Source organism: Melospiza georgiana, chromosome 1, assembly GCF_028018845.1.
Source record: "Melospiza georgiana isolate bMelGeo1 chromosome 1, bMelGeo1.pri, whole genome shotgun sequence".
Classification (NCBI taxonomy): domain Eukaryota; kingdom Metazoa; phylum Chordata; class Aves; order Passeriformes; family Passerellidae; genus Melospiza; species Melospiza georgiana.
The window spans coordinates 23,074,621-23,098,408 of record NC_080430.1 but is presented as its reverse complement, the minus strand read 5'-3'; the positions used below and the strand labels follow the sequence as shown (position 1 = coordinate 23,098,408).

The window sequence follows — 23,788 nt, the reverse complement described above, 5'->3', positions numbered from 1 at the left end:
ATTTGGTTTTGGAAAAAAGAAATAATACAAATATTTATTTATTTACTTATTTGATAGATTAGTTGAAGCTTTTTTCTCTTCCTTATTTTTCTGTTCAAAAAGTAGGAGAGTTTCATATTTCTGAAATCCTTGATAATTTTTTTGAGAAGGTTGCTATTAAATACAGCAATCTAGAGGCAGCACCTGTCTCGAATAAATCCAAAATAATTGACTTCCAAGAGGTTGAGAAGTTGTGCAAGGAAAAAAAATCACTGGACACTTGCTTTCTTTTTAGAAGCATCTACCACTTGTCAGCTACTGGAGACAACTCTCAAAGACCTTAGCCTGACCAATTAATGCTGTTATTATAATTTATTTTTCCAAAAATGGTGAAATAAAATTAATTATTTTCCTTACAACTGACTGCTCCCCAAGGCTTAGAAACGAGGAAAAATCTGAGCTTTCCAACTACTTGAAATTGAAAATTTGTGAACTAAAATAAAGTATCAAATATCTGTTGACCCATATAACAGTTGTAATTTTTAAAAAATGTATTCACAAACCTCCCTTTTCAAGAATCCACTGGCGTCTTATTCAATACAAAACATGTCTAAAGACATATAAAAATACTTTAATTCTGAAAAAACATAATTAAAGTATTTTATTTTTCATCTCTAGATTTGAACATGCTTAAAGTGAAAGGAAGTTCAACTGTCTCTCATTTTGCAACAAACCCAGAATATACACAGGGTTGATGTGTAAGTCTGGGGAATCTGGATACTAGAATAAAAATAAAATAGTTGTGGATATTTTGGATTTTAAATTTATTTAAGAACAACTAACAGGAATTCTTTAGGCTTAGGTTGGCATAACTGGGGGCAGAGTTTGATTCTAGAATCTTCTTTTTTGTGAAGCTCTTAATTTCATTACAAGCAGAGATAATAAGATTTACAGGACCAGTGATGTTTAAGGATAAATTCAAGCTTAATTCTATATATTTCTGATACATGATAGGACAAATTATTTCAAAGCAATAAATAATAAGAGAAGGTTCAGCTAAAAAAATTTGAGATTTTAAACAGTGCAAATATAGATAAGAGAAAATATAATTTAATACAAGAAAATTAGAACCAAATACACAATCTGATTCACTGTAATAGAAGTTCTGCTAATTAAGCAGTAGCAGCCTGAAGGTATGAGCCGAGTTTGGTTGTTTTGTTAGAGAAGAGTAATTACTACTGACACAGCAGAAGTAATAAGCAATTGTGAACATTATTCAGAATCCAACAGCAAATGCAAATGTCAGGGTTTAGAGATTTTTAAATATAATAATAATTTGGTTTCTCAAAACTTCAGGCATATCCCAGAGACACTTGTAAAAGTTAGACCTTTATATAAAAATAGAAGATTGGATTTGCACAAAAGGATACTAAGAATTTAAGACACATTCTGGGAAATTCATATATAATAACTAAAACTCTAGAGTAGACACATACAGAACATGAGTATTGTGATGCTTCCAATATATTGGAAGTTTCACAGTGAAAATGGATTTTTATTGTTGCTGAATTCTCAGCTTTTCTTTTTGTTTTAAAATATCTCCACATATTTCAAAGTCATTAAAAAATCAAAAACTAGTTTACACACGTATCTTCCTATAAATGTATAGCAATGTTTTGAATCTTCATTATTTAATGTATGGAAATAAAGAGATGCCAAAGGTCTAAAATCCTACTTAATACTTTGAAAAAACAAGTTTAGTACAATACCCTTTGCTTACAAGATGTCACACCATAATTGAGACTGGGTTTGCATATTCCAATCATGTAATGGTGTAAAAGCACACACAAATAAATATACTGTACATGTGCAATACACTTGACCAAGTGCAAGGTGCTGCCCCTGGGCTGGGGTAACCCCCAGTGCCCATCCAGGCTGGGGATGAAGGGATTGAGAGCAGCCCTGGCCAGAGGGACCTGGGGGTGCTGCTGGGTGAGAGGCTGGACATGACCCAGCCATGGGCACTCACAGCCCAGAGAGCCAAACGTGCCCTGGGCTGCACCCAGAGCAGCCTGGGCAGCAGGGCAGGGAGGTTTTGTGCCTCTGCTCTGCTCTGGGGACAGAGACCCCACCTGGAACTCTGCACCCAGCCCTGGGATCCAGCACAGGAAGGACAGGGACCTGCTGGAGTCCAGAGCAGGGCCCCTGAGATGGTCAGAGGGCTGGGGAGCCTCTCCTGTGAGGAAAGGGGGAGAAAGAATTGGCTTTGTGCAGCCTGGAAGGGATGGCTTAGGGGTGACCCAACTGCAGCTTTCCAGTTCCTGAAGGGAGCCTACAAGAGAGCTGGAGAGGGCAATGGCAGGACAAGGGGGAATGGCTACAAACTAAATGAGAGTCAGTTTAGATTGGGTTTAGATTTAGATTTTTGGAAATTCTTTACAAGGGTGGTGAGGCACTAGCAGAGGGTGTCCAGAGAAGTTGTGGATGCCCCATCCCTGGAAGTGTTCAAGGCCAGGTTGGATGGGGCTTTGAGTAACTTGGTCTAGTGAAAGTTGTCAAGGCCCATGACAGGGGCATTGCAACTTACTGATCTTTAAGGTCCCTTCCAATTCAAACTACTCTGTGACTCTGTGATCATTACAAATTAATTTCTTTCAAATCCTAGTTATTTCCTAAATAATTTACTTTATATTTTGAACTCATTAACCCAGAAATGTGGTTTTAATAGAAGAAACACTGCCCAGAAAATGTCATATTAATAAGCAGCACTCTGAGACATATACTCTAAGGCAAAAAAATATCTGTAAAGCCTGGTTCTAATAAAATATTATTGTGATATAACTGTGCAAAGGAACATTGATTTTTTTATTTCATAATCATCTGTCCTCTGTAATCTAAAACAAAAATATTTTTGTAGTTATCAGAAATAGCTGTCTTCTAGTTATAAACTTCTCATAGTTTGGTTAAGAGCTTGTACTATATGTCAAGCAAGAGACTTTACAAAGACTCCTACTTAACTAAACTCCTAAAATGCAAGTTTATTTGACATAGACAAAAAAACCCAAAGCCCAAACATGTACAACAGTGTTAACAAATATCATCACATTACAGTTATCCTTTCTGGGGAGAGATGTGGAACAGACCCACTTACTTCTTCTATAACATGGCTTTTCTCCCATCCTCTTCGAATTCTCCTCAGTTTCCTACTTACACATGGCAGAAGCAAGATGATCTTACCTACAATTACAATGGAAGGCAGAACAAGGGCAAGAACAAAATTTGGTGGTGTATAAAATCTGTAATACTCTTCTTCAAAAGCTCTCTTCCATCCATAAATCAGTACATGGAAAGTACTTATAAGCAGAGCAATGTATCCAAGTGTAGACTGAAAAAAAGAGAAAACAGGAAAAAAAAAAAGATATAATAGCACTTGGTCCTTCACCCGACAGCTCTAATACATTATTTGAATTATTTTAACATGTCTATTAGACATCAAGTTAAGATCTCTTACCTATTCACTACATTAAGTTAGCAATATATGGTTTTAAGTTACCACTCTGAAATTTACTGACTGAACTGACCACTGATTTACAGAGTACCTCTGCTAACATCTACAGGCCTTAGTCAAAGCTGAAATGATGTCTGCCCAAATTCTAAGCAATGGAAGCCAACTTCAGGATAGGTATGCCAATAAGAAACAATTACAGAGTAGTTACTAGAACAATATTCATTGTGATTGGAAATTAAGTTTCCTAATTCTTAATTATGAGGATAGATCACTGCCAAGATTCCTTGTTGTGGAACAATGCAATTCTGTTGGAAGAGATTTGGGCCTAAACTTACATATTTTTATCACTTTGAGATGCACAGCTTACTTCTGTCTCACAAAGGCCTACATCCACTTGTCACTTGTCTGATGTGAGCATAAACCATCCCTTGCCTTCTCCCTCAGTTGTTGCTGAGTGTTTAATGGCAATATCTGAACTGCAGGCCTTGGCCATAATAGCACAAAGCAGAGCTGCAGTCTACCATAAACCAGCAGAACTGGATAAAAGGTGAAACAGAGGGTTCCCACAGCAGCCTGCAGAGGAAGGACCTCTCAGCACAAAAATCTAGAGCTTGCCACAGAAGGTGGAGATAACAGGGATCACTCAGCAGTTCTGTGAATCCACCTTTTTAAGGACCCTGTAGCTGTAATGCTTCGTAGATTTGACAAGGCATCAACTTAACTTTCCCAAACCATGACAAAAGAAGACTACTATGCTTTGACTTCTGGTGGTGATGAAATGAAGGAAAACTCTTTCTGGCCAAAACTGACGTAAAGACTAACTTGGTTGGAAAACATTTGTAGAAAATCATTGAAACAGAGAACAAGCATTAAGAAAGGTAACTGGCTACCAAGGTATGGTCTAATTCCAGCAAACAGACAAGCAAAGAAAAATGCAGCCCAAGGGTTTATAATAGGTAGTGAAAGAATTAATTCCTTCTACTTCAAGATTAAGCAGCTTCTAAAGCAAGAAGAATGTCTGAGCTAATACTATTCACAAGGATTCACAGGTATAATGGTATAAAAAGAAAATATTTCTGTTAATTTCTTGGGATTGCTACCCTGTTTTTTGACTTTCCAATATTTATGTGGGTTTTTTTGCCAATGGTTTCAGGGCCATTTTGTTAATCTTCAGATATGCTGCATACTTTTTCTTAAAAAAAAATTTGTTCCCAAAATATCCCATAGTGAACAGAACATTTAGACAAACACTCGAGGATATGAAAATGGCATATGTGGTATCTGAACGGAACTTCTGGTAAGAAATTTGGACAACAAACAATACAGTCAAACCTGATGTTATAATATGTTGTTGCAGATTTTTGTTGGTATGACTGTCCTGAATTGTTATATTACTGGCAGTGGGCAGAAGGGCACAAGTGAATCATATCCCTCATTTCTTCATCAGGATTACTGATGAGAAATTCTTGAAAATAACAATTCTTGAAAATAGAAACAGAAGGGAAATATACATTCATTTCCAATTATTTAATTTTAGTGCTTATTTTAATTCCATTTGCAAGCTATAGTTTTGAGACATCTATATATGTCTATCTAATGGTCAAAATGGAAACTAAGAAGTACATCCAGTATATTTTAAACTAACATATGATGCAGTTTTATTAAGTTCTTTTTTTTCTTGCCCTGTGAAGAGTTGCCATATGCTTCTCTGAAGTGTTGGTAGAGCATATGCTAGTGTGTACTGCACAATTCAACTACACATCTAAAACAAAGACATTGCTATAGCTTCTGTCAGCTATCAATGTCAGCTATGTTCTTCAGCTGGGCGCTTAATTACCATTACCAGGCTCCAGATGATAATTTCTTTAAGAGCAGAGGACTTCTGAAAGAAGCAAGAAGAAATACTGTTTCTTCCCTGGTAAATTCACATTGAACAGTACAGTGAGCAGAAAAATCAGCTGTAATTCCTGGCAACCCTCTGCCTGGGCTTCAGGATGGCTGCTGGGAAAAGTGGAAGAGTATCTTTGGCTGCCTTGTTTTCTTATCTTCCATAATACTATGTTTCCTGAAAGCTGAGTAATAGATTAGCACATTTCCTATGGACTCCCATATCTTTTAGCTTTTCTCTAAGTCCTCCCTGTTTTGTTTCTTTCCTTCCTGATCAAAGTCAGCTTTTAGCCAATATGGGAGATTTCCAGCCAAGGCTCCTGATAAATTGGACAAACTGGTATTGTATGAGAAAGGAACCAACAAAAACTTAATGGAGCAGGAAAGATGAAAGAGAAAAACCCCTAAAATGCTACCAGCAAGATGGACCTATTTAGAGACAAAATGTGCTGTGAGGCAATTCTGCTTCAGGAATTTCCACATTCACAATGGTCAAGTAGTTCCAAGCAATTTATATATACAAAAGGTATTTTCTAAATTCAACATTTATGCAAGATATACTTCAGATTCTCTGTGTAACAGCTATTGCTAAACTTAAAAACTGTTTGTAGTAACTTCTGACTGGAATCTTACCCACAAACTTGCTAAATATTCAGGCCTTAGTCTACCTTACTCTGGGGAAAAAAGTACCCTATTATTGTGGGAGAACTAAGGCAGGGTAGCCTTTCCTCAAAGTGTATGCATGAGAAATATTTTACTCACACTGCCTCCAAAAAACTTTAGGATTGGGCTAGCAGAGAAAAGGATTATCTACTAAAAAGTCAGCTTCCTACCACTCAAATGGCAGATTTGTGTTGTTTTCTGCTAAAAAACATGAAGCTCAGCTTTCAAAACCAATCTGCTCTGTCCATTGCCACTTAAATGATGGGGTTTGGACTTGAAGTCTTAGACTGGAAAACAAAAGCAGCATCATTTATGTTTACATTATATATTTACAGTTTAACTTTCCTCACTGGACTAAAGGATCAAGTGCAGGATAGCTTACAGACAACATTCTCCATTTACTTGTATTTTATGTGAACAGTCAAGGACTGGTTTCAATAAATGTCTTTTTTTTCTGTTTACAGTGTGTTGGTTTAAGCTGTTTATTCTGCCTGCTCTGACAAAATACAAATTCTTTTGTATTTCTTGCCCATGTCTTGCTTTGCTCCTTATCCAATGTATTTAGATGAGAAAAAGAAGAATACTGAAGTGGCATTTAAGAAAATTGATGCATTAGTTTATCAGCGCCAGCTTTCTTCCCTGCTGCTTTTCTCAGTTAACTTCAGCTCTGGGTTATGTTAACGTGACTGCAAAGTTTCACACTAAGTTTCAGTCATCCAGGATCTCCTACTGAGAAACCTTCATCACTGTCTCATTCTGTGGCTCCTCTATCTGGATGTTATGAGTGTTTCTCTCCAAATCATGATGAAGTAATCAAACCTTTGTTTTGTACAGGGGTCAACTCTGTACTGTAGCAATTCCTCTTTTCTGCTGGTATCTTAGCTCTTTCTAGGACTGACACAGTAATTTCCTTTTGCACTATTAAGCCTTCTCATGTCTCACTTTGTTCATATGCATACTATGAGTGAAGCCTGCACTACTTGTCCTCTCAAAGTCCTTTTCCCCTGATAAAGCAGGCTGGGATTTTTGGAGCTGCTGACACCTGTGTTTGAAACCAGGCTAGATAAGACAGAGGCATCTCCAAAAGAATTTGGGATATCAAAGACAGCAATTCTGTGCAGAACTACTGACAACTGGTGATTCTTTAGATTATTAGGAAGATTGTGTTTGAAGACTCTTTGAACTGCTGTAGGTTGGGGAGATGCTGCTTAGGGCTTGTTCTACTGGAACGAGGCTAGTCTATACTGTATATTTTAATAAAATCAGATTTTCCTAGTAGGATTCAAGACTATGTTCTTGTGGTAAAGCTATTTAGAAGAGGCCACACCTTATTTTGATGAAACTACATTTTCTAAGATGAGCAAGAAAGAATGTGCTGTTCTCAGTGGGAAGTGCTGAGCTGGGACACAGTCTGAGTGTGCTGACCAACTGATTCTTCATCTGCCAGATGTGAAATACGTCCAGCAGCTGTGGCAAATAATCTGAGATTCAGGACTAAAGCTAGAGACATACTGCTTTCCCCAACTGAAAGGAAAAGCAGCAATGGGATGACAGGTTAGTAGTTCTGCTGTTTATCTCCCTCATATCTCCATAGAAAAGATGGGAGAAATTTAAGTTTAATTTTCCTTCACTGAACTGAACTTCAGTAGAAGAAAAACATAAAAGAGAGTAAGTATTATGCTTTATCTGTTCTCCTTGCATACTGGGGACAGTGAAACTTATACAGAAATACAGACTCCTTTTACTCTAGTAAGCAATCACTGTTTTCTGATTGAAGAAATCAAGAAGATTTTTTTTTTGACAAGTAACTAAATGGAGAATAACTTACATCCTGAGAATTAATGACAAAGTAAATACTCATTAACTTTAAGAAATTTTTTCAGTAGTTCAATACTTTTATGATTAAAAATTGCAAATGATCTTAGTTCATTACCAATACCAGTTATCTTCTGCACATATTACAGTATGAACTGTAACATACTTCCTGAGCAAACAACTTCTTCCTAAACAAGTTCCTCAAAATATTGACAGATGGGTCATTAAAGTTCATAATTATTTAGATTTGGAACTCTTTTGACTTAATTTACAATGGAAATAACTACAGTAAATATGCAGTTCTAGATCCATCATTGTGGTTATTGTATGGGTTTTGACTCAGCCACACAAGCCTGAAATTTCAAAATATGAGTAAGGAAAAATAAGACAAAAATGCTGTTTTGTGGCTGGAAGTTATTACTGGATAAAGGCATCATGTCACTCACAAGTGAATACATATTTTTCCCTTTTGCACTAATGTTTTATATCACCCAACAGCAGTAGTATTGTCCCCACACAGAGAACTCCAAATGGCAGAGATACTGTAACAATACACTTGAATATTTAGTCTCTCTGAAGGTTTAAAGCCACGACTGTGAATAAACAATTCTATCAGGGTAACTCCACTGTGAAAAACTTTTCAGCAAACTTTTTGTAGGTCTACCTGCAGTTTTCCAGTAATGGAAATTAGAAGGAAAAGAAAAGTCATCACAGACAGACGCCAAACAACTACAGCCTTTGAAGTGCTCCCCACCATTCTCTTCAAAATATCTGTAAATTATGAAGTGCAACCCAAGCCCTGAACTTTAAAGTCAATGCCCACATTCTGAAATGAATAGGACTCAGAATTGAGCAATATTATTAGGCTAAGCTGAAAAAAATGTTAATCAGAAAAGACTGAGCTAAGACTACAGTACTAAAGCCAAAGTCAGAAAACAAAACATAACAAACCCAAAAGCTGTGCACACTTAGGAATTTTCACCCAACTGAATCCTAATAACATTTCTTATACCTGACTGCTTCCTAAAACTACTGGCAGTTATGTGTAGGAGCAAGCACTGAGCTGTTCATTAAAGCCTGTGTTTCTCAGTATTTTATGCTGGTTAGATTTGCATGTTCTAGGTATTTACCTGAGGAAGGAAGGCAGCAGATGGTGTGCCAGGGCCTTGAAAAGTCTCTGATTTTAATAAGCAATGCTCCATATTTTACTAGTGGGTATTTTCAGTTAATGGGAATAATGCAGTTGAGAGCTGTGTCAAGTCCCACAGTGGATGAGAAGTAAAACTTAAACAATGGCACCATGGCTGTCAAAGGATTGTGCAATAAAAATCTTGCACGGCAAACTAAGTCTTCAATTTTAATATCTGTGTGCATCTACCTATACAAGTATCTCATCTTATCACTGCATTTAGCAGGTTTGTCCAAATTTATCTAATTTGAATTTAGCAAGAAGTTCTAAGAACAGAAAATTAATAGATTGGTGATCATTTGGTCTAAGCTATGCTGGTTGTTTAAGATCAAGAAGTCTAAAATAAAAAGTCCTGTTCTACACTCATGAAATGCTTAATGTGCCTTCCTGGTAACATATTTGCTAAGTAATTGTTTTTACTGAATTACTAGAGACAGAGGAAAAAAGGCTCTTGTCACATTGCAAGGAGCTTTTGTTTATGATGTTGATCATGACTGTGATGAAGGAATTCTTGTGAACACTAAAACCCCCTTATTAAAAAAGTAATACCTGAATAAAACTGAACTCCCTCCAGTTTAAGGCACTGTTTACTGAAGGGATGGAAGTTACTGCCAGCAAGGAAAGTAATCCAAGACTCATTATTCCAAAGGAGATATACATTTCAATTCGCCACACTTCTTCCTCATTCCAAGAATTTTCAACATTTGCATGAACCTGATGAAAGAGCAGAAAGGATGAACTTTATTCTAAAGAATATTAAAAATACCAACAGAAGTAATTTTGTTGACTTAAAGTTCACAGTCACAGGACAACTATAAAATGTGGTCAAATATTTCAGAGGTTTCCTCATGCCTTGGAGAAAAACAACTATTTCCTTACTGCTGGTATTGGCTTTTGCTAGATTAAAAATATGCTAAACATGGAAATTTTAGATAAGATGCTAAAAGAACATATAACATTATATACCATTTACAACAATACTGTTATAAAATCAGGTAATTCTGCACATTCTTATGCACTGTAGAACAGGAGCTGTGTTCTTCAGACTCTGCAAACTTAAATTCTGTAACATAAGTTGGATAAACCTGCAATTTCTTTTTAGTTTAGAAATTAGACATTAGATTTTTTTAAATTACATTTAGAAATAATTTAGCATAATTTCCTTCAGCTTTTCTATGCTGAGTCCAGGCTTGCTTCTCTCTTTCACCACCGCCATCAGATTTTTCCAAGACGGTTCTTGCTGGAGAGTTTTACCAGAAAAAAAGAAACAATTCAGGACCTTAACAACTAAGAAACTTAGATATTCAATTATTTTTTCCACTTCCAGGTTAACTATTGCAAAATGACGTGTCTTGAAAAAGGTGCACCAGAAATATTAGTAAGTGAAAGTTTTACAGTATCATTAAAACTAAGATAATTTCTTAGTAAAAGTACCAGTGAATCCTTTAGTATTACTAATTTTAAGTGTGAACTACAGTTTCTTGCTGCCTATTACAGTTTTGCCCTTCCCCTAAGTTCAGTTTTTGATGTTAGCTCTTTTAGAGTTTGTGACACCCCCTGTTAATTTGTTACATTTGATTTTATTTCCTTATTTGGTTTTCTGTTCTATCATTTCTCTCTTTCCTACAGATTTAATGTGGTGAATGGCATTGCTGTTTTTTGGGCAATACTGCTTTTCTCCCTCTTTAAAGGTTACATTAAGCTGTCTCACTGACAGCAACATCAGACCTTCTTCTAGTGATGACAGATTTGTTGGAGAATGTTTCAGGGTTATGCAAGATCAATTGTTCTTGGAAATTGTGAGTCAATTTCTATTGTCTGCAATAGATGATGTCCACAGAATTTTAAAAGCACAAAGTATTTTTAACATTGGTCCAAAATGTTACAAAATACCAGCATCTTCTTTTTTTCCTTTTTGGAACACAGAAGTATCTGTAAGCATCATTACAGTATCTGCCCTTATACTTTTCATATTTGTAAATGCACTTATGATATACACACTTCCCCCATGTGTTAAGTATACATAGAAAGAAACATACCTCAGAATCTTTTTGCTGTTGCTCTTATCCTGTCTATCCTGCATTCTTTTTGTGTATATTGCTATCAGGAATTTCAGTGAGACATGTCCTTGATTTCAGTAGGACATGTCCTTGATTCTCCCTACCACATAAACTTGACTGCAGCTTGACACACAACGTGAGCAAAATGTGCAGATATTTCTTTTAGTCTCCTAATCTGGCAGCACCTATGCCTAAAACAACCCATAACTTTTGTGCCAAAAGCAGTAGAACAGATTAAGAAAAACCCAATTATTGCATTCAGGAGCCATATGCAGCCAGCCAAGGCATTTTTGGCTTATTGAACTAAAGACTCCCTTACCTGTTGGTATGCCATGTTGAGGAACAAGTACCTCTCTGATCTCCTCATAGGCAAGCAGAGGCTGTACACCACGTGCACTGTGGCAAAGAAAAAGCTGAGCAGCCCAAGCTGCTTCCGACACTGGAGCCAGCTGTCCAGCCAAGGGGGAAAGCGCCGGTACTTCGTGCCATAGTAAAGCTGATAAGCAGCTGCAATGAGTCCTGATAAATACACTAGAGAAAGCAACGTGATAGCAACAATTGGCAGGGTCTTGTTGACAATCTCAATGGGAATCTTGTAAAAGTCACTCTGCTGATTTCTCGTGTAGGGATGGATGACATCTCTGACAAAGGAATAGATGAAGAAAAACGTTGCCAGGCTAATGGCAATGAGTACAGGCCCCTTCCACAGGGTGAACAGGCGCAGAGGCAGGTTTTCAATCTCCCTTGAAGATGACAGTGCCCCCAAATCAAGAGGAATGAAACCCAGCTGACGGGCAAGCTCAATAACTTGATGGCGAGCCTGAACATGGTTACTGCATATATAGACCTGTTGGGAGAGTCAAGGGAATTGTCTGTAGTCAGAGAAAAAGACGCAAAGGTAAATAAAAAACCAGCAAAATCCACCAAAAACCTTAAGCACTTCAAAATCAAAACTACATCACAACTGCTAAAACTGTACACTTTATCCCAGCTTATATTGCCAACATGACAATAAAATCACATAAAAATCTAGCCAAAGTGCAAACATGAACTTTGACTTAGGAACAGAGTAATCAAAACAAAATTGGCTTTTTCTTGGATTTAATAATGGGGAATGTCTTGGTAATCTGTACACTGAAACCTGTCATACCGAAATGCCTGCAGGACTGGACTAACTTGAAGCTACAACCAAAAGCATTTAAGAAAATCCAAAATCTCTCAAAAATACAGGAATCTTGAACAATGACCCTTAAACAACTTTAGCATCCACAGACTGAGAAGCAGCGATCTGTGCTCCCTCTCTGTGGGTAACAATTTCAGCCTTATTTCACAACCCAGATTTCCACAGATTTCAGATATGAGTATTTAACAGAAAAGACAAAAAACAGCAGCCAAACAAGAACTTTTTCTAAAGAGCAGTTTTTTACACAGACAAAGACATGTGCTGCTACAGAGCACTTGAAGGTTCCATTAAAATGTGCAATGGGCTATAGTTTGCCCAACACTATTTGCTGACCATCTGCATTGAAGCAAATATGATCTGTTTTGACTGAAGTTAATTAGTATTGTGCTATTCTGAAAGGGGATAAAAGAAGTATAGTGAAGTTATTTTTTAATTATGCTAATTCCTTATCAATTGCATTTCATTTAAATCTACCTGAAGTGCCAAAACTGAATTTAGTCTCCAGCAGTCATGTTACATCAGGTATTTCTTATGTATTTCTCAGATCATAAAGCTGTGAAGGACTGGATGCTTGCACAGGCTTAAATCCTTTACATCCCTTCAGCAAAACATGAAAACCATAAAGGGGCATTTTCTACACACAGGATGGATTTCAGAACATACTGGGAAGGACTTTGAACACGATGTTCCCAAGCAGCCCTGGATCAAATGAATTATCGCTTAGAAACATATGTGCCTCCTTCTGTTCCCATATTTATGATTCTGGGGCACTCTAAAAGCTAGATAATTTCTTTCAATCACTTTGCTGCTACATTGAATGCAAGTAGTTTTTAGAACAGCTGATTCTCGACCTCTTGGACTGGGACCTGAGATTTCTGTGCATCTCTTTCAACAGTTCACCCCAATGTTGCCACTAAAATTCAGTGGAAAGGACTGTCTCTAGCCTTGTGTAAAGCATAAGGAAACACATGAACGTATTTCCTATGGAAAACATGAAGACTTAACTTTTCTACTCTGTCTGTAGTCACCCAAAGGTCAGTTGTTTATTCTAAGCTGGTATTCACATTTCCTCCGCAGTCTTTAAAGACAAACAGGCAACACAGGGAAAAACTGGACCACTTACTTTATTTGTCTTACAGTGGGATGAACTAAACTCTAAAGATTATATTGGCTACTAAAATGTAAGCTGAAGGTCCAACATTTTAGGCATGTTAAGTCAGGGAATGTAAATTTCGTGAGTTCTGGCTGTTACATTCAGTTCCTGTCATTTTCATCTCACAAATAAATTAATACAAATAAAAACATTTACCTGTCTGCTGGCATCTTTTGGTCCTAACTGTAGTGACCACGCTGAAATGACATTGAATCCTTTGACAATTAGGGAATCAGGAAAAAGTGATGCCAAATACTCTGCATTGGAGTCTGGATATTGGTCTACTCTTGTATTATTGCTGACATCAATCAGAATTTTACCAACAAGTAAATGTTTGAGATCCCACAAAGAGGTGTAGTGTTCTCTGTGTATGGCTACAAAAATGATGTTTGTTTTAGCCACTGCATCTTCATGGTGAGTGACATCAACCACATGGGGAAAGAAGTCAGCAGCATGTTTAGGGTTTCTGCTCCCTACGACCACGTGGTACCCACATCTGATGAGTCTGATTGTCAAGGACTTGGCAAAGTCTCCACTTCCAATGATACCTATCGTGACCTTACTGGCATCCTTGATGCCATTGGCAGCATTTGGTAGAAAAGTTTCATTGAGGTTCTTGGGACTCCCCATCATAGAGATTGTTTCCATGCTTCCAAGACACCAAACCTACAATGATTTCTGTAGGGAAAAAAAAAAAAAGGGAAAGAGAAGAAAAAAGGAAAAAAAAAAAAAGGAAAAATCAGCATCATACAATTTTATGAGATCTCAAAATCCATTAATGCCTCTGGAAGCAAAATCTTTGGTTCTAAGTTTCATATTATATTTTTTCCTTAATCACGTATGTGCTAATCAATTTTGTCTTGACGACAGAAGAAGTAATAAGTAACATGAAGTACTACAGCACTTCAATAATAGTTACTTAAGTGTACAACAGTTTTTTCATCTTCTATTTCTTACCTTCCACTGCCCTGGAATACTGGCCCACAATGTAACTTTGTACTCCTGAAACTAATGGTGAATAGAATAATGAGTAGAAACGTGTAAAGAAAATTGGAAAATAGTAGAATGCAGAGAGCACTGGCCTGTGATCAGCATGAGATCAGTGAGTATATGGAAGCTAATTCCATTAAAAGCTTATGCAGGTTATTATTGTGATATCCTCTCCTGGCCATGAAGGAGGAGATGCAAGTCTCAAAGATGCAAATGTCGTAACATCATGACAAACATTCATCTGACACACTCACCTGTCAGCCTGGAAAATGGGCTGCTCATGTGGATCCAATGGCAGAAACAACAAAGAAATTTATCAAGACCTAGTTGCGAGATTACTAATGACATTTCTAGGTCAGACTGCTTGGTCTGGCCATGGATGTATAAGGATTAACTGTGGATGGAAGGGTAAAGGATTCAAGGCCATGACTCACAAATATGCTTAACACAATTTTCTATCCAGGCAAGTAAAATAAATCCTGGAGACAAACACATGGCACAGCCTTCCAGAGAAAGCTAATGGCAGAGGAAAAGACAGATTTCACCCAATAATAAAAGTGAAGATAATTTCAGGACTCTAATTCAGTGTAGACTCTAGAAGAAGAATTAGACTCTAATTCTTCTTCTTTTGAAGAAGAACAAAAGCTAACGCTCACAGGAAAATAAAATAAATACTGCTATATCCTGCTATATCCTTGGTCACAGAACTGCATTAAAGCTCTAAGAAAGACATCAAAAACCAACAAAACAATGCTCAGGAGGGAAGTCTGCACATGAAACCACAGTTACAACCTAGGTGGTTCTGCACTGCTGACAGGGGTTGACCCTGGCTGCAGGCCAGGTGTCCAGAAAGGTGCTGCTCTATCACTCCTCTCCTCAGCTGGGCTGAGGAGGGAAAATACCACAAAAGGCTCACGAGTTGAGATAAGGACAGGGAGAGTTCACTCACCAATTACCACCCGAGGCAAACCAGACTCTACTTGGGGAGAGTAACTGACTTTATTACCAATCAAAATCAGAGCAGGATAATGAGAAGTAAAACAAATCCTAAAGAAACACCTCCCCTCACCCCAGTAAGCTTCTTCCTGGGCTTGACTTTATTCACAATTCTCTGCCTGCTCCCCCTCTGCAGCACAGGGACACAGGGGATGGACTCTACGGTCAGTTCATCACATGCTGCTTCTCCTGCTGCTGCTTCCTCCTCAGAGAGAGAAAACCTTCTTCTGCACCAGCATGAGGCTCCTCCCATAGCGGAGTCCTCTACATACTTCTCCAGTGTGAGTCCTTCTCACAGGATACAATTCCTCACCAACTCCTCCAGTGAGGGTCCCTTCCGCAGAGTGCAATCCTTCAGGAACAGGCTGCTGCAGTGTGGGTCCCCATGGGGTCACAAGTCCTGCCAGGAAACCTGCTCCAACGTGGGCTCCTCTCTCCACAGGTCCATGCCAGGAGCCTGCTCCACCCCTTCCCATGGGGTCACAGCCTCCTCTCAGGCATCCACCTACACTGGTGTGGGGCTCCTCCATGGGCTGCAGGTGGATATCTGCTCTACCAGGAACCTCATGGGCAGCAGAGGGACAGCTGCCTCACCATGGCCTGCACCACAGGCAGCAGGGGAATGTCTGATCCAGTGCTCAGGCCACCTCCTTCTTCTTCTTCACTGGCCTTGGTGTCTACATGAGTTGTTTCTCTCACGTGGTCTCATCCTCTGTTCTGCACTGCAATTACTTTTTTCCCCCTTCTTACCTATGTTACCTGGGAGGTAACATAGATGGGCTGGGCCCTGGTGAGCCCTGGTGAGCCACGGTCCACCCCAGACCCAGCTGGCCCCATTAGACACGGGAGGATTCCTGCAGCTTCTCACAGAAACCACCCCTACAGCACTCCTCCCCATCCTGCTACCATGTCTTGCCAGGCAAAGCCAATATAATTGTAGAACAGGAATAAAGTCTGAATATTAATGAAGCAATGAGGAGAGGCAGGCTAAGAAAGAGCAAAAAGAAACCACAAGGTTGCTGTCTTGGGAGCAATCAACAACAGACCACACAGAACCTTTTCCTGAGCTACCATCCAAGAGCTGATATGATGACAATTAATAATCAGTGGGGGATATTAACCAGCCATTGGCTAGTAATGTGTGGTGAACAACCTCCCACAATTAAAAGCAGGTTTGTGTTTCAGAAATTAGAGGAAGCTACTAGAAGAATGGGCACTTTTCATTTCAGCTTTGACTAGAAGGTACAAACTCACCAAAACTGGACTCAGAAGTTAAAGACAGAAAGCAATATGTGAAAGTGACAACAAAGCTAGTGTTCAAAGAAAAGATTCTAACAGTGAATCCTTCTGGCAGAGGCAGAGCACAAAGATTTTTATGCATGCACTCAAAAAAGCATTGACTTTTTCCATGTGACCTGAAACATATTTAACACATGACCAAACTACCAGTATTTCCTGTAACAGGATGGGTTTGCACCCAGGAACATGAGAATATCTAATGAGATAAGAGATGTAACTGGATATGACAGAACATGTATGCTTTCACCATGTGATTACAGCAGCCCACTTCAGTTCTTACCATGTAACCAGAATGTGATGCAAAACTTTGAGATTGAAAGGGAAGCACCATAAGGAAATGGGCTACCAGTACCATTTAAGCATGCTGCAGCCTACTTTCAGTTTTACTCCAAAGGATCCTGGGGAGAGGATCTTGGATGATGAATTGCTCTGGTGAGCTGAATTTGGCCTGCTGGCCAAAGTTTCTCACTGCCTGTTCTAAGGAAAATACAGTGAGAGTAACAGCATCAAACTAACAGACTTCATAAAAAACCCTCAGGGAACAGGCTGACATGACTTTTAGACAAGTAATCTAAGAGATGTACAAAAGCAGAGTGCTAGCAGTTACTGAAAGGGATTATGTTAAATGCACAACTGCAATTCAGAGGCAAGAGTGTATAACTGCAACAGAGAGTTTTCCTGACCTGAAAAATCACACAAGATTAAAAAAATAAAATGTTGTGTGCATGACTAAGAAGCACTATAAAAAGACAAAGAAACAGTGCCATCATGTTGGGATAAAATCAGAACAAGGATGGTACAGAAGTGAGTTTGTAACTAGTGAAGAAGATAAATGGCAACAAGTAAAAGTTCCATAAATACAATAAAAAGACAAAAGACAGAAGGCAAGGTTTATAACTTCAGAGGAAACAGAACAAGTTATAACTCATACTATTGTTAAACATCTTCTTTATTTCAGCCCTCAGCAGAAAAGTTAACTGTGAGTAGGTATTTAAAGAAATTCCTTCTACAGGGAGATGGTGAGGTCAAAGTGGAAAAGGTAAGTTAAGAGTAAAGGATGAAGATAAGATAAAGATTTTCAAGTCAGCAGACAACTATGAAATCAGCCCTTGAGGCTTAAAATGCTGGCCAAAGTCACATCTTCAGAACTAAAGAGATGACAAGACAGGCAGACTAGCACATATTGCTTAAAGAAGGGAGGACGACTAAAGAAAACAAAGACTTGTTAGCCTAACTTCAGCCCCTGGACAGATTTTCCATCAAGTTATTGTGCAATCCATTAGTAAATAAATGGGAAGCAGATGATAAGAAGCAGCTGAGGTGGGTTCAGGAAGAAATTTCAACAAAACCAACCTTCTTTTACGAACTAATTCATTCCATAGTTATAAAAAATAATAAAAGCGACATAGATTTGACATATACTCTTAAATTAGCTAACAGAACATCACAGAGCAATGTCAGCCAGATGGTGACACACGTGAAAAACTGCTTCTGGAAAAGTAACTACGGGAGGAGAGAACCGCACCGGGGCAAGCCGGGCCGTGTGTGCGTGAGCGCCGCTCGGGCGGGCACTTACGGGGCGCGGGGCTGGCGGGAGGCCGGGCGCGGCCGCTGCCCCCTGGGCGGCAGCGCGGAGCGGAGATCCAGCCCGGAGCGGCTCGGCGGGGCCCCGGTCCGGGCCAGCATCTCCAGCTGCAACGACAACACCGCCCGTGACAGGAGCGGCAGCGCCGCCAGGCCCGCCCGCCGCGGGGCGGGGGCTCGCCGGCCCCGCCAGGTACCGGAGCGCCCCCGCGGCTGCCCGAGGCCGGGCCGCACCGCTCCGTGGGGCGCCGGCGCCGCCAGAGCCCGCCCGGAGACCGGGGCGGCCGCGGCGCAGCCGCCGCGATGGGCAGCAGGGAAAGCCCCGCGGGCGGCGGCTGCGCCCGGGAGCGCCCGGCGGGGATGGGGCCCGGCCCGCCCCGGCCCGGCCCCGGCGCCGCTCACCTCCGCCCGCCCGCCAGGAGCACCGCGCTGCCGCCGCTCCTCCTCGCACTCGGGCCCGCAGTGCCGGGCGGGCGGGGAGGCGGCGCCTGTCCTGCCGCTGCGACCCGCCCCCTGCGGCCTCTTCCCACCGCCGCCGCGGCCGGGCGGATCCGGGGGACGTGGGAACCTTGGTGGGCAATAGCTGGGCAGGAGCCGGCAGTGTGTCCGTGCGGTCAGGAGGGCCAGTGGTAGCCTGGGGTGCATCGGGAAGCGTGTGGCCAGCACGTGGTCTTACCCCTGTTTTCGGCCCTGGTGAGGCCGCTTTTGGAGTGCTGAGTCCATTCTGGGCTCATCAGTGCAAGAAAAACTACAGGAGAGGGTCCAAGGGACACAACAAAGATGATGAGGGATCTGGAGCATCTCTCTTATGAGGAGAGACTGCGGGAGCTTGGCCTGTTCAGCCTGGAGAAGACTGAGAGGGACTCTCGTCAATGCATATAAATGTCTCAAAGACAGCTGTCAAGAGGGTGGTGCCAGGTTCTTTTCAGTGGTGCCCAGCAACAGGACAAGGAGCAATTGCCATCAACCAAAACTCAAAAATTTCCACCTTAGCCCGAGTTAAAAACTACTTAACTTTGAGAGTGGCAGAGCACTGGAACTGGCTGCCCAGGGAGGCTGTGGAGCCTGCCTCTGGAGACATTCAACACCCACCTGGATGCTTTCCTGGGTAACTGCTCCAGCTTACCCTGCCTTGACAGGTGTTGGTTGGATATCTCCAGAGGTACCTTCTAACCTCAGCAATTCTGTTTTTCTGTGTTTCTGTGTTCTGCGACAACACAGGGGGTTGGTGTAGAGGAAGAGGGCCGTGGATGGCCTTGCAGTGCCCTCAGCTTTGGCCACTGTCACTGTGCTCCAGCCACAGCCCCTCTGGCCTGTGCAACACCCTCATCACAGGCAGAGCTGGACCCGGGGGCTGCTGGCACAGGAGCAGCTGTGAGCAACGGGCCCATCCTCAGCTGAGACAAAACACGCCTTGGCTGCCCTGGCCCCAGCCATTCTTCAGAAGGAACTCATCACCAGCTGCCTTTCCTTATTCTTTCCTGGCAGAAGGGTACTGCTGCAACCTGTGCCAGCTGCAGAGCTGTGGAATTCTACCATCATATGTCACAGAATCGCAGGGTTGGAAGGGACCCTTAAAGGTCACAGAATCTGAAACCCTTGCAATGAGCATGAATATCTTCCACTAGGTCTGGTTGTTCAGGGCTCCGTCCAGCCTGATTGAATGTTTCCAATGATGGGGCACCCACCACCTCTCTGGGCAACCTATTCCTGCATTTCACCACCTTTCTCATGCAAAATTAATTGTGAGGGGGTATTGGGTGTCCCTGCAGCCCAGAACAGCTTTCCAGGTTTGGTTAGCGGGGACGTCACTCCCCATGTTTGCTGTGTGCCCAGTATATTCTGTGGAGATGGGAGTTGGGCTCTAATTTTAGTGTAATAATAGTTTATTATTACTCAAAATAAGAAAAATGGATCAGCCACATGAAAGCAAAGCTGAACCCCAAGATCTGAATTCTATCTTGACATGGAAATTTACAGTTGAAGACAAATGGAGCTTTTCCCTGAAAAAGCATAGAGTCTGATTTTAACATCTTCTGATTTACCTAATAAATTCTACCTTCCATTAAGCTATTCTGTGTATGTTACAAGGTATAATCTCAATTCTTTGTTTTTAATGCATTTTAAACTGACCAATCCATATGAAAATATGTCTCTCATGTTGCAGTAAAAACTGATCAATGCACAGGTGATTGAAAAGAAGCCATATGATGACACTTAAACACTGAAGGTGACAGTTTTCATCTTTTGTGTGTGCTGACTTGTTTCTATAATGTATTGACAGAGGACTTTGGCAAAATTAATACAAACATTTGTTTCCACATATAATCATGACAACCATCGTATAGAATTTGAAAAGATGACTGTGACACTTTTCTGTTGTAGTTCAGAAGCCATTCATTACCCTCCCCAATTTTTAAATAATTAATTTTCTTCATTGTGAAAACATATACTTTTAAAGTATTTTTAATTTTGTAAATAGCTGCATGGAAATTACATTGCTTGATTTTCCAAACTGCATTTTCAGCTCCCAGACACTGAGGACTGAGTTGCTACTCCACAGAAAAATACCAAAAAGGTAAATCCATTGACAGACCACTCAGAACTGAATTGGTGCTTTCCATGGTGAGAACTGGCATTTCAGCTCTTAATTTTCTTGTTCTAATATTCTCCTTTGCTATTGATTCAAAAGTCATTATCCCAGGCTTGTTTTTTGGTAGCCAGTACAGCTACAATAGTATGAGCTCAAAAATTTTAGTCCAGCCAAAAAATATATCAAAACAAAAGAGCAGAATGTTCTTTCCTGCGTTATTTGTGGCTGATTCTCTTTATATGCTACTTTATTTGACTCCTGTTAGCAGAAAAGTATTTACATGAAAATGAGCACTTGAGTTACGTGCCTCAAAATTATCTTGTATCACACAAAATCAGGGCAGTCACAGTCTTATAATTCTTAATTTATTTCAGTTAAAGCCTTAATAAGAAGACTATAAATTGGAATGTTTGTCATTGCTTTTCTGTGGGATTTTTAAAACATTATTGCAACATAAAGTCTTGAACAAAGACTCCAATGTTTAGGAGATGACCATTATATCTGTGTTGATTCTTTAACAAGTAGGGAGCTTTTTTCCTACACAGGTATGTGACTAACAATTTGTGATTTGTCACCTGTTTTTTGAGCAGCTGTTTGGCCTTGTGAGTGCTCTATAGCTGCATTTTCATGGGAAAGCATCACAGGTTCTGTCCTCCAGCCTGCACTATGTAGGGTGTGACAGCTCTGACCCTGGTCCTTCATTCCTAACCCACAGCCCCATGGATATAATTCAATGTCATTTTGTTGCTAATTTCTTCTCCAGTTGTTTCTCCTCTTGCTCTGTGCAAACCTATTGGACTTTAGCCTTCGGCACAGGGGTAAATGAGGGAACTCTTGAGACGTGGTCATTTGCCAGGCCATTGAACAGACACCACTCACTTGGTATCTAGTACATTTAAAAATTAAAATCAAGGCAGTTTGATGGATTTAACTTGTTCTTATGTTTTCCTTCTACCTTTTTGAGGTTTTGCAGTTTGAAAATGCTTGTTTGAAATTGGGACTAAAACAACTACAGCCTTCCTTCCATTGCTGTGTAACTGATCTGTTCAAACAGGAAAAGCATAGAGGGCCCCATTTTGCATGGAGATTTGCATGAGAGCAAGGGTATAAAAATACCTTTTATATATTTAAGCTCTCAGCAAAATTGGATTATGTCTCTGTAGTAAGAGGATGAAATTGGATAGTTACAGTTCTCTCAAATTATGTACCATAGTCAGTGTAGTTCTCAGGTAGCCTGTTAAATGAATATCTTAAACAATCTGTTAAAATAGGAGATTATTTTCTCTTAGCAGGTGGTTTTTTTTTTAGCAAAGTCCAGGGCAGCATTATATTTCTTCCTTTAAGGGATAGCACATAACAAAGGACTTTCCGAATGGCAAATGGAACAGATATTCTGGTTCTTCCTCTTAGCAATGGGAAAGCAAAGCCCTGGGGATTTCCTTGTGGCAAGAGTATGAAAACAAACACATAAAATTTTGCTTCCTATCAGGGCAACAAAACCAAATAGAATCATTTTTGGCATACTATGCTCAATACAGCTAATTTTATAACTTAGCAGAAAAATACAGTGTTTCTCAGCCAGGAACATTTAGACCAGCTAATTTTTTCTTACGGCAGCCTGCAATTACTCTAAAAATAAAACTTAGACTTTTTACCCATTCTTTGTAAGGACAAATGAATCTGAGAGATATGTTATTGTTTACTTGATAAAGGGGTGTTTTTGTTGAAATAAATAGATTATTAAAAATACCACCACCTTACTATTGATTAAATGAAGAACAAAAATGAATAGTAAACACCTCAACTAAAGTCTCTTCCTTCACTTGTTAGATTTCATCAGTTTGTGATGTCCCTTTTTCAGTAACTATCCAGGTATCACTACTTCTTCAGACCTTGTAGGATCTGAATTTCAGTAATCAAAAACAAGAAAAGAAGCAGTAATGGAAAAAAATGAAACTATTTAGATATTCTTTTGAGAAAGAGAGAAGAATGTAGTAAAGAAAAAGGAAAGGAAAAAAGAGAAAGAGTGAAGGAAAGAGAAGAAATGCCTTTATAGAGCACATCTAATAAACTATAGTTGAGAAATACTGGCAAGTCATGTGAAACAAGACAATGCATCTCTTTCATCCCAAGAGAAATTACAAAATAAGGGTGATTCACCTAAAGTAGAGGACTAGTCTTCCCCTCCTTTTTCCCCCACATAAAAAAAAAAAAAATCCAGTTTTACACTTCTGTTTCTAGGGCAATCCAAGAAGAAAAACAGTGAGGATTGTTTCTGATTTTATGATCTATCTGATTAAATTTATTCACCAGAAAGAAGCTGAAGGAAGGAAGGAAACCTTTCCTAGATTTCTCTGACTATGGTTTTCCATAGCTATTGTGATGCCCAGTTGAGGAGTTTCAGGACCTTTATTCTTGGTTTCATGTGGAGAACAAAGTGACCTTTCCACTTCTTGAAACTACATTTGCTTTGTCTGTAAGTAAGAGGTCAGAATTTTTTTTCTTGATGTGTGGCTGCTCATCTGTAAAAGTATCTACAAAATGAGACAGTAGGCTCTAAAAGTGTGGTATTAAGGCTGCAATAACTGTTGGACCCAAAGTCAGGTGAAAAGTAGATGATTTTTCTAATGCAAACAATTACATCCAGACCAAAGCTTCCAGTTGGTTGACTTCTTGACGAAGAACAGACATACCCTCCTTCCTAGTGAAGTATGGATATTGCAAAACTAAAAACTTATTCAAAAGACACTAATACTTGCCTGAATACTAAAGCAGCTGAGGAAAGCATAGGCTGGATTGTGGCTTCACCACCATTTGATAGCCTAAGACTAGTGTGTTTTACTTTTTTAGCTCTTTGATTTCAAATTCCCTTCACAAAGTGGCAGACCA

General features: G+C 39.8%; 1 protein-coding gene across 2 annotated transcripts; it reads right to left on the bottom strand.

Moving 5' to 3' along the window:
• Positions 1–63: 63 nt before the first annotated feature.
• STEAP2 (STEAP2 metalloreductase) lies at positions 64–18,755 on the bottom strand. 2 transcript variants are annotated; one of them, XM_058030467.1, is made up of 5 exons: positions 18,709–18,755; positions 13,594–14,115; positions 11,421–11,948; positions 9,591–9,755; positions 64–3,364 (listed from the first exon to the last, which is right to left on the bottom strand). In XM_058030467.1, the coding sequence occupies exons 2-5, from the start codon at positions 14,083–14,085 to the stop codon at positions 3,080–3,082; spliced, it is 1,470 nt and encodes a 489-aa protein (XP_057886450.1). In that variant the 5' UTR covers positions 14,086–14,115; positions 18,709–18,755; the 3' UTR covers positions 64–3,079. The 2 variants fall into 2 exon arrangements, with proteins under 2 accessions (XP_057886450.1, XP_057886459.1); XM_058030476.1 differs by lacking the exon at positions 18,709–18,755 and adding an exon at positions 18,248–18,292.
• Positions 18,756–23,788: the final 5,033 nt, after the last annotated feature.

Excerpts from the sequence above, each read along its gene's own strand:
- STEAP2 (XM_058030467.1), bottom strand. The coding sequence starts at position 14,085 with ATGGAAACAATCTCTATGATGGGGAGTCCCAAGAACCTCAATGAAACT. Across the intron at positions 11,949-13,593 it reads CAAAAGATGCCAGCAGACAG|GTCTATATATGCAGTAACCA; the intron begins GTAAATGTTTTT and ends CTCTCCCAACAG. Across the intron at positions 3,365-9,590 it reads GGGAGTTCAGTTTTATTCAG|TCTACACTTGGATACATTGC; the intron begins GTATTACTTTTT and ends TCTTTTTTTCAG.